This window comes from Magallana gigas, chromosome 4, assembly GCF_963853765.1.
Source record: "Magallana gigas chromosome 4, xbMagGiga1.1, whole genome shotgun sequence".
In the NCBI taxonomy this organism is placed as follows: Eukaryota; Metazoa; Mollusca; class Bivalvia; order Ostreida; family Ostreidae; genus Magallana; species Magallana gigas.
In genome coordinates this window covers 116,850-133,223 of record NC_088856.1, presented here as the reverse complement: position 1 = coordinate 133,223, position 16,374 = coordinate 116,850, and the positions used below count along the sequence as shown (strand labels likewise).

General features: G+C 33.3%; 1 protein-coding gene and 1 long non-coding RNA gene across 2 annotated transcripts; one reads left to right on the top strand and one right to left on the bottom strand.

The window, feature by feature from the left end:
* The first annotated feature begins 3,480 nt into the window (after nucleotides 1–3,480).
* Nucleotides 3,481–13,016, top strand: LOC136274301 (NADPH oxidase 5-like). The gene is made up of 13 exons (XM_066080751.1): nucleotides 3,481–3,589; nucleotides 5,486–5,636; nucleotides 5,852–6,062; nucleotides 6,250–6,440; nucleotides 6,581–6,784; nucleotides 6,994–7,175; nucleotides 10,050–10,241; nucleotides 10,737–10,869; nucleotides 11,167–11,319; nucleotides 11,412–11,464; nucleotides 11,601–11,657; nucleotides 11,757–11,966; nucleotides 12,115–13,016. The coding sequence occupies exons 1-13, from the start codon at nucleotides 3,506–3,508 to the stop codon at nucleotides 12,397–12,399; spliced, it is 2,106 nt and encodes a 701-aa protein (XP_065936823.1). The 5' UTR covers nucleotides 3,481–3,505; the 3' UTR covers nucleotides 12,400–13,016.
* LOC136274302 (uncharacterized) lies at nucleotides 6,227–11,002 on the bottom strand. The gene is made up of 3 exons (XR_010712572.1): nucleotides 10,783–11,002; nucleotides 10,081–10,252; nucleotides 6,227–6,845 (listed from the first exon to the last, which is right to left on the bottom strand). It is a non-coding gene; the product is annotated as an uncharacterized lncRNA (long non-coding RNA).
* Nucleotides 13,017–16,374: the final 3,358 nt, after the last annotated feature.

Below are 16,374 nucleotides of genomic sequence, written 5' to 3'. Positions count from 1 at the left end.
TAGAAACAATTTAGTTATAAAAGAGATACTAGTTTGGACTTTGGAAGCTCTCCCCATCCTTGGTCAATGATTGACTGATTCAGAAAAAATCAGATATTGTCAATTAGAAATTATCGATTGTCATAAACGCAAAAGGGACTACTAAATGCTTCTATTTTCTTATTGATGTTTGCAAGAGCTCTAGAGCGCTAGCATCTACGTTAGTTTTTTTTCATTGGAATACGAATGCTGGACTCCATAGTAGGGGATTCTGGTAATACTGTACTACTACAGGTAAACCGTACCATTTGAATTTCGTTTTATCATCTTCCTATGAAATTTTGTGTTTTATTGTTAATGTCAAAAGTAACTGAAGCTTATGTCTTATAATGCAAAGTTATTTTCAATATTATGATAAATAGCTAGCTTTATCTTAAATATTTCTTCAAGCTCGGAAATAAACTTCGGATATGTTTTCGGAGCTTGCCGGAAAGACTAGAGAAGATACGGTTGCTACAAAACAGTACCAATGGTTCTTGATAATTGAAAATTACAGTAGATACATGATGATTAAGGCACAGTCAATGGGCTATGGCATTGTCGATGTGAAGCCCACTCTAGATTCATAATTCTAAATTGATACACCACTCCAACACAATTCCAGTACACCACTGTGCCTTCTTATTTAATTAGTCGGTTCAGAAATATAAACCAATATTTTAGAAATCATCTTCTGTGTTTTATGATGGCTACAGTGCTAGCTCACCAATCTTTTGAAAAGATAAGCTTGTCTGATACCAAAAATAGTAATAGTATACTTTTCAGAGGATCTCGTATCTATAAAACTCATAATCAACCGTTTAAATGATACTCATGTCTGCAGTCAGATTGTGTTTATTCATTACGTTAGAATGATGTGAAATCACCATGTAACGACCCGAAATGATAAATAGGCTTTTTTGACCAGTTTTAATAATATTAAAAAATAATGAGCAATTTACTTTTTAAAAGTTACATTGGTCACATATTATGCCGGTTGCCAATTACACAACGCAAACCTGTCAAGATGACTTTGTCAATCTCGCATACGACGATAAAACTAGCACTGATACAGATGACGTCACAATAGAGTTCGAGGGAGTGGGCAGACTTCCGATTCCCGGGAGGGCATCCAATAGTCAGTGTCACTTTGAAAATGAAAAGACTGTTACCAGAATGGATTTTAAAACTTCAGCAACCCAGTAAGTTATGTTTTATTTTTCTATTTACTTATCAAGAAAATTTTTTGTAAAAGTTTTTAATGGAATGGTATCACTAGTGTTTCTCCTTGTCTCAAACAAAACAAAAACTGTTATAAACCATGATGCAGGTTTTTTCCGCTTGTTGCTATTTTTGCTACAGTTTACGGACATAACCGACTTTTTTTGTATCATTCTTTTAGTCATCAAAGAAAAAAAATTATTATAGATTCCTAATTAAACGCGAGGAATTAAAATCCGCATAAAATTGCAAGAAGCCCACTCGCCGAATTTTAAATCTCGCATATATTTTCTAATAGTTGAAAACTATAGGAAATTAGTATGAAAGATTCGTGTTTGCATTTTTATATTCTCGGGATTTGATACAAAACGGAAAATCGCGGAATTTTGTAGTCGCGTTAAACAAGGATTTTACAATATATGTACTTTAATTTGGAATCACAACACAACATACATGTATCAACAAAATTACCCACATTATTAAATACAGTATTGAATATTTCACTAAATATATTCCATTATTTACTCTTAAACAAACCTCTAGTACTTATAGATTACCGATCAAATTATTATTGTTTATGTATACTGTATGAGATTTTTTTTTTAAAACAGACGCTTTGATTACATGTGTAATTGATGTTTGTGAAACTGCAACAAAAAAAAAAAATAAAAATAGATAAATAAATAATAATAAATTGTGTCTCCGTTATTATACGTATTTTATGATTGTTTACTTTATTTGGTTTCTGTCAAAAATTTGTTGAATATATATATTTCTTAATTTTTTTTTTGACCAGGACTTCTTTTTACGATTTTTTTAACGCTCCAACTGAGATAAGGTAAGTAGACACCTACTTGTTATCAATTATCATGAGTTATATTAAATTACAGTTGTTAAGGAAACACACTCAGTAGAATAAAAAGAATCCCTGTAAGCACGCGTATTCACGAAATGCACTTGTTATTGGCATATATTCATATATCTGACGTGTATTAATCAACTTTGTAACAAATATTACCAATATTTGCTTTAACATATCTAACGTCAAAAAGAGTTAATTTTAAATGTAGAAAGTGGATTCGAAACAAAAATATGTTAGTGTAAAAAGAGACATAGTCACAATTTTGGTCAGAACGTATTTTTCCGTTTTTTATGTTTACATGTACAATGCTTCAGTAAGGCATTTCTAATAGTCAACGAAAACTTTGTCAGTTGTCGTTAAAAGAGAGGTACAGAGCTCACAGTTCTTTTTCATGTAAACAAAGCTTATGTCATATTTTTGTTTACGTTTTGAATGTTGAAGTAAAAACTCCAGTTTTAAACCTTAAATGATTGTGATATTGGCTTGGAACTACTAGTATTTATTGATGCACTACCATTAACAAACATACAGTTCTTTTCTCCTTTGTTTTATTTACGCTTATTAACATTAACATTACAATGTGATCTCAAACAATCCCTGACTGGACTAGCGCTTTTGTTTATTTGACATTATTTGAACTTAGCAAGCACATTGTATATATCTTTATTGCTATCTGAAGGGTTGTAAATATTTTTCAAAGAAATTCTATTTATAAAAATTGGAAAAAATGTTTTACCTTAAAGGAAGCAAAGCGCAGTAATTTTAAAGAAAACACGCCCACTTTGATTCGAACACCATCTCAACCAAGAGGTACTATATACAGCCCCCCGTCTCTCACGATGAGCTACTCTTTGAAATATGTTGACAATTATGAATAAAGTTTCAAGTTTTTTGTGAAAACAATGAATTTTGGCCTATTATGGGTCTAGACACCACTTATATAATTCAATAATAAAATGAAAACTTAATAAAAGTACTTGAAGGATGGAGTCAAGACCCATTCTACCAAAAATTTGCAATTTATCAAATAATTGGCTAATATTTAAGCATAAAACGTCGTATGGTTCAATTTGGAAACCTATATCTCTTGTGATTACAGGTTGAAAGCACGTTATTGACAATCATCTTTAAAGTAATTGTATAAACAATGTATACAAGCAGAAATGAATATTTTAGCAACATTTGATAAAGTTCTTTTTTTTGCAACATCTGATAAAATTCTTTTTTATTGATCCAAATGTCGTATATCTGGCGCCTTGTACGCCGCTGTTCAAGGTTTCGGTTGATCATTAGAATTGCTTAAACAGTATGAACAATAAAAATAGAAAAGTAAAAGTTGACCAAAATCGTGACCACGCCCCTTTAACATTTTGAAGCGACGAAGACACCAAATGGCTGGCCTGGATGGAGATTCAGTTTAAGAAGATCGCTGGAAGCAAGGGACTCATAGAGTTAGAAGATTTCAAGAGTGCTTTAGGCGTGAAAAAGGTTTACTGCTTTCTAAGAAAATCAAGACCCAACAACAATTTAGAAGAACAAAATCAAAAGATCAAACTCTCCTTAATTCTTGAAGCAGATTTATCATCATATGTTATACATTAAGCCCTTTCACAATTGGCGCACGAGCAGAGGCGACCAAATATTCGTGCGACCGAAAAAAATTAGATATGAATCGTTAATTGTTGCCGAAATAATCGCATATGAAAAAAGTATTCGTACGAATTTCGCACGATGTAAGCGAGCGTTGTGCGATGTAAACGCATTGAATCTTGCGATATATCTTGCGTCTATATGCGACTGGTGTACAATGGAAGCAACTGTTGAAAGATAATAAGATAGGAACGCGCGAGAGACTAGGTGATCGGAGAATGAACGTGCGCCAATGTGATTGGACGTGCGATTATGCGTTCCATGGTATGAATGGTCGTGCGAGTCAGAGGGGGTATATACACCGCCCATATTCAGTAGACATAGTTGAAAGCGAGAAAAATACAGATTTGCAGCAGCATTTATTATTAGACCCTATACTTCAATATGATTATTCTATTATATCTGATTGGCCTAGAAAGTCACGTGACAGGGCGATGTCATAAGAATGAGAAAGCCGATATGAGCATACGATATATAGACAAATATAATCAAATCAAAAATATTTGATCATTATGATTCTCTTTAAATCTCAGAACCAACTTAACTATGATTTATGAAAGAAAAGCGAGACAGTTACATGGAAAATCAAACAATCACGACGTTAATGTTGCGACTGTTGAAAAGTCAAACATTATTAGAAATCAACGTATTTTGTTTAATCATATATTGCTTGGTATAATAAAACGTTTATTGCATTAATGTTCAGGTAATATGAAGATTTATTCTCCAGAAAACACAATTTTTTGAACGAAGCCCTCGCGATCGGGAAATATAATTTTTCTTGAGGAAATAATACATGTATTTCCCTCACCATCATGCAAAAAATGTATATTGTAAATTTTGTTCTTAAACAGAGAATATATGAAACAGGGTGTATATATACTAGTAGCAAAGCATGGCATATTGAGGCTGATAATTCGTGCAATGATAGTAAAACGTTGCAAGATTACATGAGACACGTTGAGCAACAGTCTCACGGTCGCAAAACAGACGCATAAACACCAGCAATTTATCTTACGATCTTTAAAAAATCGTGTAACACTCTTACGAGTACACAAAACGTTGTAAAACGTTCGTACTAATATTCGTGCGTTGCACTGCGATAATTTGGATCGCGTTCGGTCCATCTGAATAGTGTGCATGTCCACTATTCAGAGGAGACTTGATGCGACCAGTAAAACGTATGCAACGAATGCGAGAGCTCGTGCAACGTAAGCGAGGGCTCGTGCAACGTATGCGAGAGCTCGGGCGAAGCTAAAAAATTTCGATCGCAAAGTGGTGTAAAGTGGTTGTGTGCCAATTGTGAAAGGGGCTTTAAGGAGATAACTAGACTCGTAATTATCGAACAAACTTTGTCAATGGATAAAACAATTTCTATATAAAGAAAGTTTCAATTGAATTAGATTATATGTTATATGGAAGATTGCTACATGTTCATTGGGGAAATGACCCTATCACTTTAAAGGAATTCACAACTGAAGATTCCTTATTTCACTCGAGTACTTAATTCTGCGATTCATTACTTTAACATCAAATTGCAAGAATATAAATGGCGAAAGCCAAGCTTTTATCATAGTTTCGTTAAGTTAATATCTGTCCGAAAAATAAATGGAAAGTTAAAATCCACCAAATGTACTTCTTGTGATTTTGCATGGATACCAATATTTAGCGTTTAATAAGGAATATACCAAAATGATTTCCCTGCATTTATTTACATGTTTACTTTTGTTTTAGTCCTTTTTTGCCGAGCGTTTCTTTTCGCTATTTGACACGGACAAAAGTGGAAGTATTGAATGCAGCGAACTAATCGATGGTCTCCGGATGTTAACAAAAGGCACACCTGCGCAGAAACTTAAGTTCCTGTTCAACGTTTATGATATTGATGGTTCGTATGAAAATACAATACATGTATTGTATTTGCAACATTAGAAAAACTCGTCTGTTCGCATCATTATTTTAGGTTACCACTTAATTTAATTACTAGTACATTATATTTATGACTTTGCAACTTTTTTGTTAACGATTGATGAATAATAACTGATTCTTATATTAACACCTTGTCCATAAAATGATTAACTAGATAAATTAGTTAATACGTAGGTTCTGACGCCATTGATCGGAATGAATTGAAAATAGTTCTCCAGTCTTGTATGGAAGAAAGTTCCCTGTCATTCGGAGAGAACGACCTGAACAAACTGACAGAAGTTTTGTTTATTGCCGCGGACAACGACAACAATGGAATCATCACATTCCAGGAACTCAAAGCACAAATCGAACAGCATCCAGGAGTCATGGAAAACCTCACCCTCAGGTACATATGTAGAAACACGAAGCTACCCATAACTAATGCTCACAAGATGTTTAATACAACTCTGTTTACACATACTACGAAAGTAGACAGAGGCGTGTTAACATTAAAATCATTTAATGCACAGAATAATTATATCATACATTATCATTTTTTATGCTGTATATTATGTTTGATCGTCTTATGTTAGTGCTGCCAACTGGTTGAAACCGCCCGGAGACAGTAAAGGGTTCAGAATGAGATGGACGAAATCATTCACGTTGAAATACATCGTCAACAATTTACGGAAGGTGTTGTTTCTAGCTTTGTACATTACAATCAACATCATACTGACTGTATACACAGTCTACAGATACAGGGACTCTAACGGATTTGTGATAGGCAAGTACCATTGTTTTGGGTAGTATGCCCATAAAAGGCCAGGAGTCAATGACTCTAAATATCAACAAGTTTGTGTTATGAATTATTCAAATTGGTTCCTTGTAACATTTAGCATCATTTATTGTCTGTTTTATCTTTAGTTGCTCGTGTCGGGGGAATGAATCTTAATTTCAACTGTTCCTTCATACTCGTATTTCTTCTTCGGAATTGCATCACCTACCTACGTGCCACATTCCTGGCAAATTACCTCCCCTTGGACCAGCATATTGATTTCCACAAACTGGTTGGGAGATTGATTCTTTTCTATGCAATTCTCCACAGTGTTGCTCATATTGGGAATGCTCGTACGTAAAAAAGTTCTCAATTTTTCTGTTAATTGGTTTAAAACTCCTTGTCTTGGATTACCTGAAATTGATTTATAAGCTTATTATCATAACTGTGATAAACCAATCATATATTTAATCACATTTGAAGTAACCAACCGCAACCCATGTAATATAAAAACATGTATAACGATGAACGAAAATTGTATCGAGGAAAACGGTTTCTATAGTTTACATAGAGCATTCGATGCCACAAAGCAACCTGACGTCAGTGGATATTTTGTTCACGACCAAGGCAGGAATTGGATGGGTGGGTGCGTCCGCCTACATCACAGGATGGCCCATCCTCCTTATACTGATCACAATGTTTATCTGCTCCCTTCCCTTTGTGAGGAGAGGGGGGTACTTTGAGGTAAGTCGTACATGACCCAACGGGTCATTGCACGCAGGAACACGCAATTGTTATGTACAAAAATAATAACAATATCAGTCGCTATTTAATGTATGTTGTTGGTAATGCAAAATATACCGCTTCATGTTTCTGGTAGATTTAAATAAACGAAGACATATTTTCGTTTTTGTGTTTATCACTAACATAACGAATGTATTATGATAGCAGAAAATCACAATGAAATACTTATGATTGATTTACATATCAAAATATATCAACTGTGATCCGAATTTATAAGGTATTCAACTTCATTAAGACAATTTAATTAGTATAAAGCAATCTTGATCGACTTAAAAGTATACCAACAAGTTGATCTTTAAAAAAAGATATTGAAGCAAGCGCTAGCATTCGATCGATTCTGTCTCTTCTGTATGCACCTGTACATATATTTGATTGAAAACAATCTTTACAAAAATGTTACTTTTCAGGTATCTTACTCCTCACGTTTTGATTTTATTGCGCAGATGATCATTATAGATGAATTTTGAATGATTTCATTTCTTTTATCGTCACAAAAAGATCATTCTTTCATAATTAACCAACATTCATAGAGAAAATCCATTTGAATTAACAGACAAGTTTTGGGGAAACTATTTTTTCGTGCGGAAGGTTTCTTTTTAGACGAAATGACAGAAACAAGCCATATTATGAATTTGCAATAAACTATTCTTATTATTATACTTTATTCATTATTCACATTTTTAACATTTGATATGTTTGTAACACATTCTATAGGTTCTGTATGTCATGTACAAAATCAAATCTTGATAGAGTGATAGAAAAACATGCAAATATATAGAAAATGTCTTAATTGTTAAATCTAAACTTTAAGAAGATATTTATCTAAAATTTGACATCACTGACCCCTAAATGTTTTATTATGTCAAAATAATATAGAATACATATCTAGGCAAAATGAATTAATCTGATAAAATTCTTGATATTCAAATAGTTTTCATTTCAACTCAAACTGTAGCTATAATACAAAATTGTCTATTTGAAGTGCAAAAAGGTCACACAAATATATATATGCAGCCTTGTACATTTTTTTTGTAATTCCTCTATTCGGTGTAACCATTGTGCATAATTAAAAACAATATTTGAAGAAATAAGTTTGCTTAATCAAAAATACTGACAACAAATCCTAATTAGGCTGAAATTGCATTTTAGGTACAAAAAGGTCAAACTGAATTGTACATAAATCAGAGGGATGAACACTGACCCCTCATTATCGTAGTATTTTTTAAGTATGTCTTGTCTATAGATTCTTAAGAAATTCTTGATACAAGAACATTGAGGAGTGGGGTACCTTAGAATCTAAAATATAATTTATTGAAAGTACTTACATTGAGTTATTAATCTAAAGTGGATTAATTTCATATTTCTTTCCTAGTTTAAAGTTCAAAGTTTAAGCTTCTTATTCCTTAGTAAAAGTGGCATATTTCTTGACGTACAATTAACACATGTAGCAAGTCTTACAAATATAAAACTGTTGCCCTTCTGCTCATTTTATTACAGACAATTTTTTCTATTGTACATTATACGTTTTAAAAAGTTCTAAGTATTTTATTGAGTACATATGTTGTACACCTCCTTATTCTATAACTGTATTAGAATTATAGGTTTTAAATATTTCAAGTCCTTTATTGGACTCATGTTTTGTATACTAGATTTTTGTTGGATACACATGCTGTATCTACTAAGTCTTATATTGGACACATATGGTATATATACTAGGTCTTCTATTGGATACATTTGCTGTATATATTAAGACTTATAATGGACACAATTGTTGTAAATACTAGGTCTTTTATTGGACACATTTGCTATATAAACTAAGTATTTTTTTGAACACATTTGTTGTATATATTATATCTTTAATTGAACACATTTGTTATACATACTAGGTTTTTTAATGGACACATTTGTAATATATACTTAAGAAATAAAGAACGAGTTTTCGTGAATGTTGCAGAATAACCTCCGAGGTCGAGAAATGTTGTTTTGAAATATAAAAGCCGAGGCGCTAGCCGAGGCTTTTATATTTCAAACAACATTTCTAGACCGAGGAGGTTATCCTGCAACATTCACGAAAACAAGAACTTTATTTCTATTCTACTAACAGCCCAGTATTTCTACAAATCGTTTCTCCTATAGAGAGACGATCTAGGTCATTTTGACGGCTGTTCCGTGTAACCCCAATGGTTTTGTTATTAATGTTTACATGTGTATCGACCAAAGGAATCACATGCAGACGACAGACTTTTCTTAGGATTTTAATTCTCTTCATTTATTTATAAAATATATTTGAATCACATTCCTTATATTTTAATGGCAATTTAATACGATTATTACTACTACACGTTATATATTTTATGTAAAAACACGCAGTGAGAAAATGTGCTAGGGAGGTCTTAGGAACAGCCGAATTGATCGCTTAAAATAAAAATTTGAGGCAATACACATTGTTTTGACTGGAACTAACACGTGCAATTGACATGGTTTTAAAACTTTTTACGGTTTGAAGTTGTACTTCCATGATTAATGCGAGACAAATAGGTATTTCTCATCTGATAATTTACTGATGACGTTCGTGGTATATTGGAGAATAATGTCCGCGGCATCTCTTTGATCTCGGCAATAACTGTAGTAGAATAAGTCTTACATTGGACACATTTGTTGTTTATACTAGATCGTTTATTGGACACATTTGTTATGCATACTAGGTTTTTTATTGGACACATTTGTAATATATACAATGTACTAAGTCTTACATTGGACACATTTGTTGTATATACTAGATCGTTTATTGGACACATTTGTTATACATACTAGGTCTTTTATTGGACACACATGCTGTATATACCCTTTTGGATCCTCCTTATTCTTCACGGACCAATATTCTGGATGTTCTTTATTGGACCCGGCCTGATATTTGTTGTAGAGAAGATATCAAGGTCCAAGCTGTTTAAGAAAGCGAAATACGGTGGCACGCACATATCGGAAGTCAACCTTCTGCCGTCAGGGGTTAGTTTACCCTATTATGATAGAAATAATGAAATATAAGAATTGACCAAGACTCTCATTTAACACAAAATAAGAAGGTAAAGTTACAAAAGTTTAAGCTGAAACCTTTTTTGCCAAAGAAGCGCAAAAACAAAAGCTAAAATAATGTTTCCAGATACTTTATGTAAGTAAAAAAGGTAAAACGTATTGACAGTTTTTAATATTAAACATACATTAATAAAAAGTCAAAAATGAATATTGCATTGAAACGAAGACATTCTAGATTGTGGGTTGGTTATTTTGCTTAATATTGTCAACATCATGCAGGATATTGATAAATAGCAGTATAAGTAACAACTACTTTTTTTTACCTTCTTATAATTTACTTTAATAATCTGGAGAGAAAAATCAGAGATGTTGACACATATTTTAAAAATAAAATTTCATGTTCAAATATTTTGTAGACTTTGCTAGCCTGATAATCGTTTTTAAACAAATTATTGACTTATTTTCAAGGTATGTCACTTAATAATAACAAGACCTGACAGCTTCAGATACCAACCTGGGGATTACATTTTTATCCAGATTCCAGTAATTGCTGCACACGAATGGCATCCGTTTACTATCAGTAGTGCACCGGAAATTAAAGGTGACCTGTACCAATTTTTTTTTTCAAATATAGATTACATACTAAAAACACTGGAAGGCGTTACATCGAAATAATTTGCCTTACAAAACATTTTGTGTTTTCAGCTTATCTAAACAAACTTATTTACACTCTATGTAGGAGTAATATGTTCCGTTTAAAAAACTACCGCCCCCCCCCCCCGAAAAAAAAACCCTCACAACAAAAAAAAACCCACCAAAAAACGAACGGTAAAAAACACATAAAATGGCACAGTGTAGACAGATTTGGTAATGCTTTTTAAAATTTGATTCTTCTTAGATAGTCTTTGGCTTCACGTGCGATCGGCAGGGAACTGGACTAGGAAGTTGTACAAATATTTCTCCGAGCTGGACCCGATAAATGAGGGTAAACCGGAGGTAGTTCTACAGAAGAGACGATTGACGCTCTCTCCATCACTGCTCAACTTTAAAGGTGAGAAACTCGATTGTTCAATTACTTGATCTGTGTATATTAGATATTAATTAATAAACATGTTTTATCTTCTTACATTCTATTAATTGTAGCATCTGGCCATTCGTCTGGAAGACGAGGAACTCAATATTTAGAAAAAAGTCAGGTACTTCTTTTAACGTAGTTGATAAGTCAGCAGAAATGTATATAATTTTGTTGACAATTTTGGTAAATAATAGTACAGATAATTTATGAGATCTAAGTGTAATTAGAGTTGATTAGCAGTTTTATCTTACCCACAGAAACAGCTTGCGCACGAAAAGAGGGTCGCTCAGAAGAATAAGAAAGTTCAAGTCGAGGTTGATATTTAAAATGATATACTTCTTGCTCAAGGGTTGTGATTCATATATATATATAAACCATTTAAGTTTGTAATATACTGATTATTAAATATACAGTGTTACATTGACGGACCGTATGGGACGGCCACCAGAGAGATCTTTGACACAGAGCACGCGGTTCTGATAGCAGCGGGAATAGGCGTCACGCCAATGGCGTCCATACTCCAGAGCGCCATGTACAGGTACAAAGCGTCAATGAGCACCTGTCCCCGATGTCAGCACAGCTTCTATGGCCCGGTCTCTGACCAGGCTATGGCTCTGAAAAAGGTATATCAACATGCAAATTCCTGACTTAAATACATAATCCTTTTTTATAATGAAAAAGGTGATTTAAAAAAAAAAGAAATTAGCATGCATCAGACGATAAATATAAGTTAATTATCTCTACAAAAATTGTTAATGGATTTAATTGTAGGTGGATTTTATCTGGATAAATCGAGAACAGAAATCATTCGAATGGTTCCTAGGGCTACTGAATCACATTGAAATGGAGCTGTGTAACGAGATCAAAACCACGGAGAAGATGATAGAGATGCACATGTTCATGACGGCAGCCCAGGATAAGACGGATATGAAGGGGGTGGGTCTACAGATCGCTCTGGACCTGATTCACAAGAGAGACAATCGCGATTTGATCACAGGTCTTCAGACGAGGACACAGGCGGGGCGGCCAAACTGGGAACAGGTATTACCTACGTAACTGATAACAAACAATAATTGATGCTTTTAATGAATGTATTTATGTATATTACACTGGGCTCCTATAATTAATTGATACTTCAAACTTATGAGTAGAGATATGACAACGGGTTATTTGATTGAAACCGATACTTGAATAGCATGAATGCAATCAGTTTTAAATATGACTGATATCATTTAACATAATACATTGCCCTGAATATAAGTATACATGAATTATTTTTCTTCTTCAGATTTTTGATAGAATTTCTAAAGAGAAGAGAGGCAAAGTAAAAATATTCTTTTGTGGTTCACCTCAGCTTGGAAAAACTATCAAAAAGATGTGCATGCGCTATCGTTTTAACTTTTCTAAAGAAAATTTCTGAGGAATAGACACACTGCTTACATAATATGTTTTACGGTGCGACCGTTGGGGCGAGCGCAGCAGGTGATCAAAAATGAATTATGATAAATCAATAAAAATAAAAGTAGTGAAGTAAAGTACACGTAAATGAAGAATGCAAAATAAAATAAATATACCAATTTTCCAGTAAATTTTTATTATTCATAATTCATAAGATTTTTTATTTATTAATATACCAATCTGATTAAAATCAGATCTTAATAACGCTCCGAAATTCTGATAGTCGCTGAACAAAGTGTAGCGACATCAGAATTTGTCGGAGCGGATCATCAAAAATCTGATTTTGATCAGATTGTTTATATACTGGTCGCACGCCAGTATAGAAATATCTCAGAAAAAATGTTGTTGAATAATAAAGATTTTAACATAATGTTTTAACATAATATTTCCTCTTTTCTTGCAGCAGACATTTTTCTTAAACAAATAAAAATTGACTTATCACAGAATCCCCCCTCCCCCGTTTAAAAAGAAATCAAATTTACGTATAAAAAAATTTGTTGATCACATAAGGAAAATGGATCCCCCGGTAGCATGTAATACCGTATATAGTATATAGTAGTGAAAATAAAGACACTTTTGAGCAGCTAAAGAGCTAAAGGCATACCACGCACTCCCCATTCCTCACCCCGATTAGAATTTTCCTGATTTTGAGAATTTTATTTTTCTTTTTGCTTGTGAAGATTTTTTGAATGATGTTGCCACGCCCCACGCCAAAAAAACGTTCCTGGAAATTACCGTAAATACAGTAAATAAAATAAATGTGAGCAATTATCCAAATGAGAGCAAGTTACAGCTGTTTCCTATCTCTGAAGAAATGTCTCGATTCGTTAGCTCTGCGAGATTTTGAGAAGATTTTGGTATTTATATTTCAGCACATTTACAATAACTACTTAGAGTTGTTTCCCCTTATTGTGACGTCAAAGTTCACGTCGGTCAAGTGTAGTCTGTCTCTTTGAAAACACACTAGAAAAAACTACGCGAAAAATATTGATTGTTTATTTAAAAAGCATGATGTTCTGGAAATTACACAATTTATCTGTTTCTCAAAAGTTTTACTTTGATTCTCGCGAGATGGTATCCAGTCTAGTGAGATCGGCCGACATTGAGGAATTGCATTGTGGGTCGAAATTTACTGACTCCGAAAAATTCTGTCGGATCAATGTGCAAGAAATCCATTGTGACGTCACTCGAAAGGACGATAACTCCGTTAGTCTTAAAAGTAATGGAAATTGGCGTTGTGTTATTTACAATGCATGTGCATAGTCTTTATCTTGTTCTCGTGGGAGTGTGAAACGGGAAACCATAATTACAGGGAACTACTGGGACGATTAAAACAAGGCATTACTGGTCCGATTTACTGACGCCAAAAAAATCCGTTGAATGAATGTGAAAATAGTCCGAATTTTCTATTCACACACGCCTTGCCGGTAGAGCTCGCTTCGCGCCGGCGCTGCGCGCCGGCGAGCTGCGCTCGCTATTAACTTATTCCCACATGACATCGCTATGCAGATAATGTGTAAAGGTTTAAGTAATACTTAATCGCCAAGTATCTTTTCATCTTTCACATTTATGAAGACATTGATATTTATTGTATTACCTATTTAGTATGTAAAAGTCGTATTTGTATTTCAGTCTCTCATAATATATTAGCAAGATTTATCAGTTTCCTTTTGTGACGCGTTTCGTTATAAGTTATAGGCAAACCTCCTGTGTTTTCGAACTATTAATTATTTCAAGACTAAATCTAATGCATCGTTCTCAGTAAATACTTAAAATATGTATTTTTGGATTGTTTATGGCATATATTTTATCATATATGTAAATATAAACCAAAATGCACTTGTCTTCGACAAAATAAAAAACCAATATACTAGTATTAAATATATGTATGTTTTGTCTTGTTGTTTGAGGTGGCTAAATAAACCTTAAAATAGTATCTCAAAGCAGCAGAAACTTAATAATGAAAGATAGCATGATGCATGCATAAGACGTATCGACATGATTGTATAAAATTCAATTCAGTAACCATGAACAAGCGCCCAAAGTGTGTATAGTATATACTTGAACCACTGAGTTATGATGATGTTCAACCAAATCGATTGATTGTGACCGGTCAGCAAAGAATGCGCAATCCTCTATGGAACCTGATCCTACCTCTATTTTTTAAGAGGTCCGTGTTCACTGTGTTCCTGTTTTGTAATTTTCTTTTGACCTTTGCATTTAAACACTGTTCGTTATCACCACACATACCCGTGTGGGTATTGGTATTTAACGGAACGAAACGGAATCTTTTAAACTTTTTAGAATATGACAAATAACATAAGAACCACTCGCCATTTCTTTATTTCTATATTATTTGGGATAGACGAGGCAAGCTAACAAACCATTTCTTCAATTCAACCATCTTGCGAATGTGCTGATCATTTCAGCGTTTGTGTTCTTGTATTGTTTACATGTCAACTTTTATTCCATTTATAGTACATAACTTGTTATTTTGACGGTAGATCTTGCTAGAAGGTTGATCAACTTAGCAAAAACATTATGTATAGGCATGTTTTAAATATAATTTTTAAAATAGCTAAGCACATTTGCATGAAAAGGGTTTAAAATTCATTCACTACATTGTACCTTACTTCTGAAATAAATTCTGATTCCGTTCCGTTCCGCTAAATACCAATACCCGTGTGGATATTAGTATTTAACGGAACGGACGGAATATTTAAAAACATTCAAAATATGAAAAATATCATAACATGAACAGCATTTATTCGATTGAAAACAAATTAATTCTTTTTTATGGGAGTTTACGGGAGAATTACTGAGTCTGTTAATCAAGCTTACAAACCACGTTTACATCAGGAAGAATTTCAAATTATACCAAACGAATTTGGAGAGATAACATCATTCAAAAAATAATTAATTTTTATAATACATTGAAATTAATGATGATTTATGGTCTCACCAGAAAATTATCTTTCATTTCGTTCCGTTCCGCAAAATACCAATATCCGTGTTTATTGGTATATAACAAAACGGAAAGGGGTCTTTTAAATCCATTTTAGCTCACCTGAACCGACGATTCTAGTGAGCTTTACTCATCACCCATTGTCCGTCGTCCGTCTGTAAACTCTTCACAATTTTACTTCTCCAAAACCACTAGGCAAAATTTAATTAAACTTTGTTAAAAGCATAGGAAGGGAATGGAATTTAAAATTGTTAAAACAAAGGGCTGAATTTTTTTTAAAAGGGAGATACATGTAATTGCGAAACATTGAGTATAGGGTGGGTGACTTTAAAATTTTCTCCACAAGAATCATTGCATCAGAAGTGCCAATATTTACACACAAACTTGTTTTCATAGTGTAAATTCTAAACTGTGAAATTCGTGACCCCCAGACCAAAACTGGGGCCCCAGGCGGGGTTCAAAGTTTAACAAAGAAATATGTAGAAATATGTTTGAACGTCTTCTTCTCAAAAACCACTGCATCATATATCCCAATTTTTACCAAAAAAATAAAGTTCAACAAAGGAATACATAGGAAATATGTTTTAAAAATCTTTTTCTCAATTACC

Bases quoted from the DNA above. Each gene is read 5' to 3' on its own strand.
- LOC136274301 (XM_066080751.1), top strand. From the start codon at position 3,506: ATGGAGATTCAGTTTAAGAAGATCGCTGGAAGCAAGGGACTCATAGAG. The intron at 3,590-5,485 runs GTTTACTGCTTT...CTTTTGTTTTAG, and splicing joins GTGCTTTAGGCGTGAAAAAG to TCCTTTTTTGCCGAGCGTTT. The intron at 11,465-11,600 runs GTACTTCTTTTA...TCTTACCCACAG, and splicing joins AATATTTAGAAAAAAGTCAG to AAACAGCTTGCGCACGAAAA.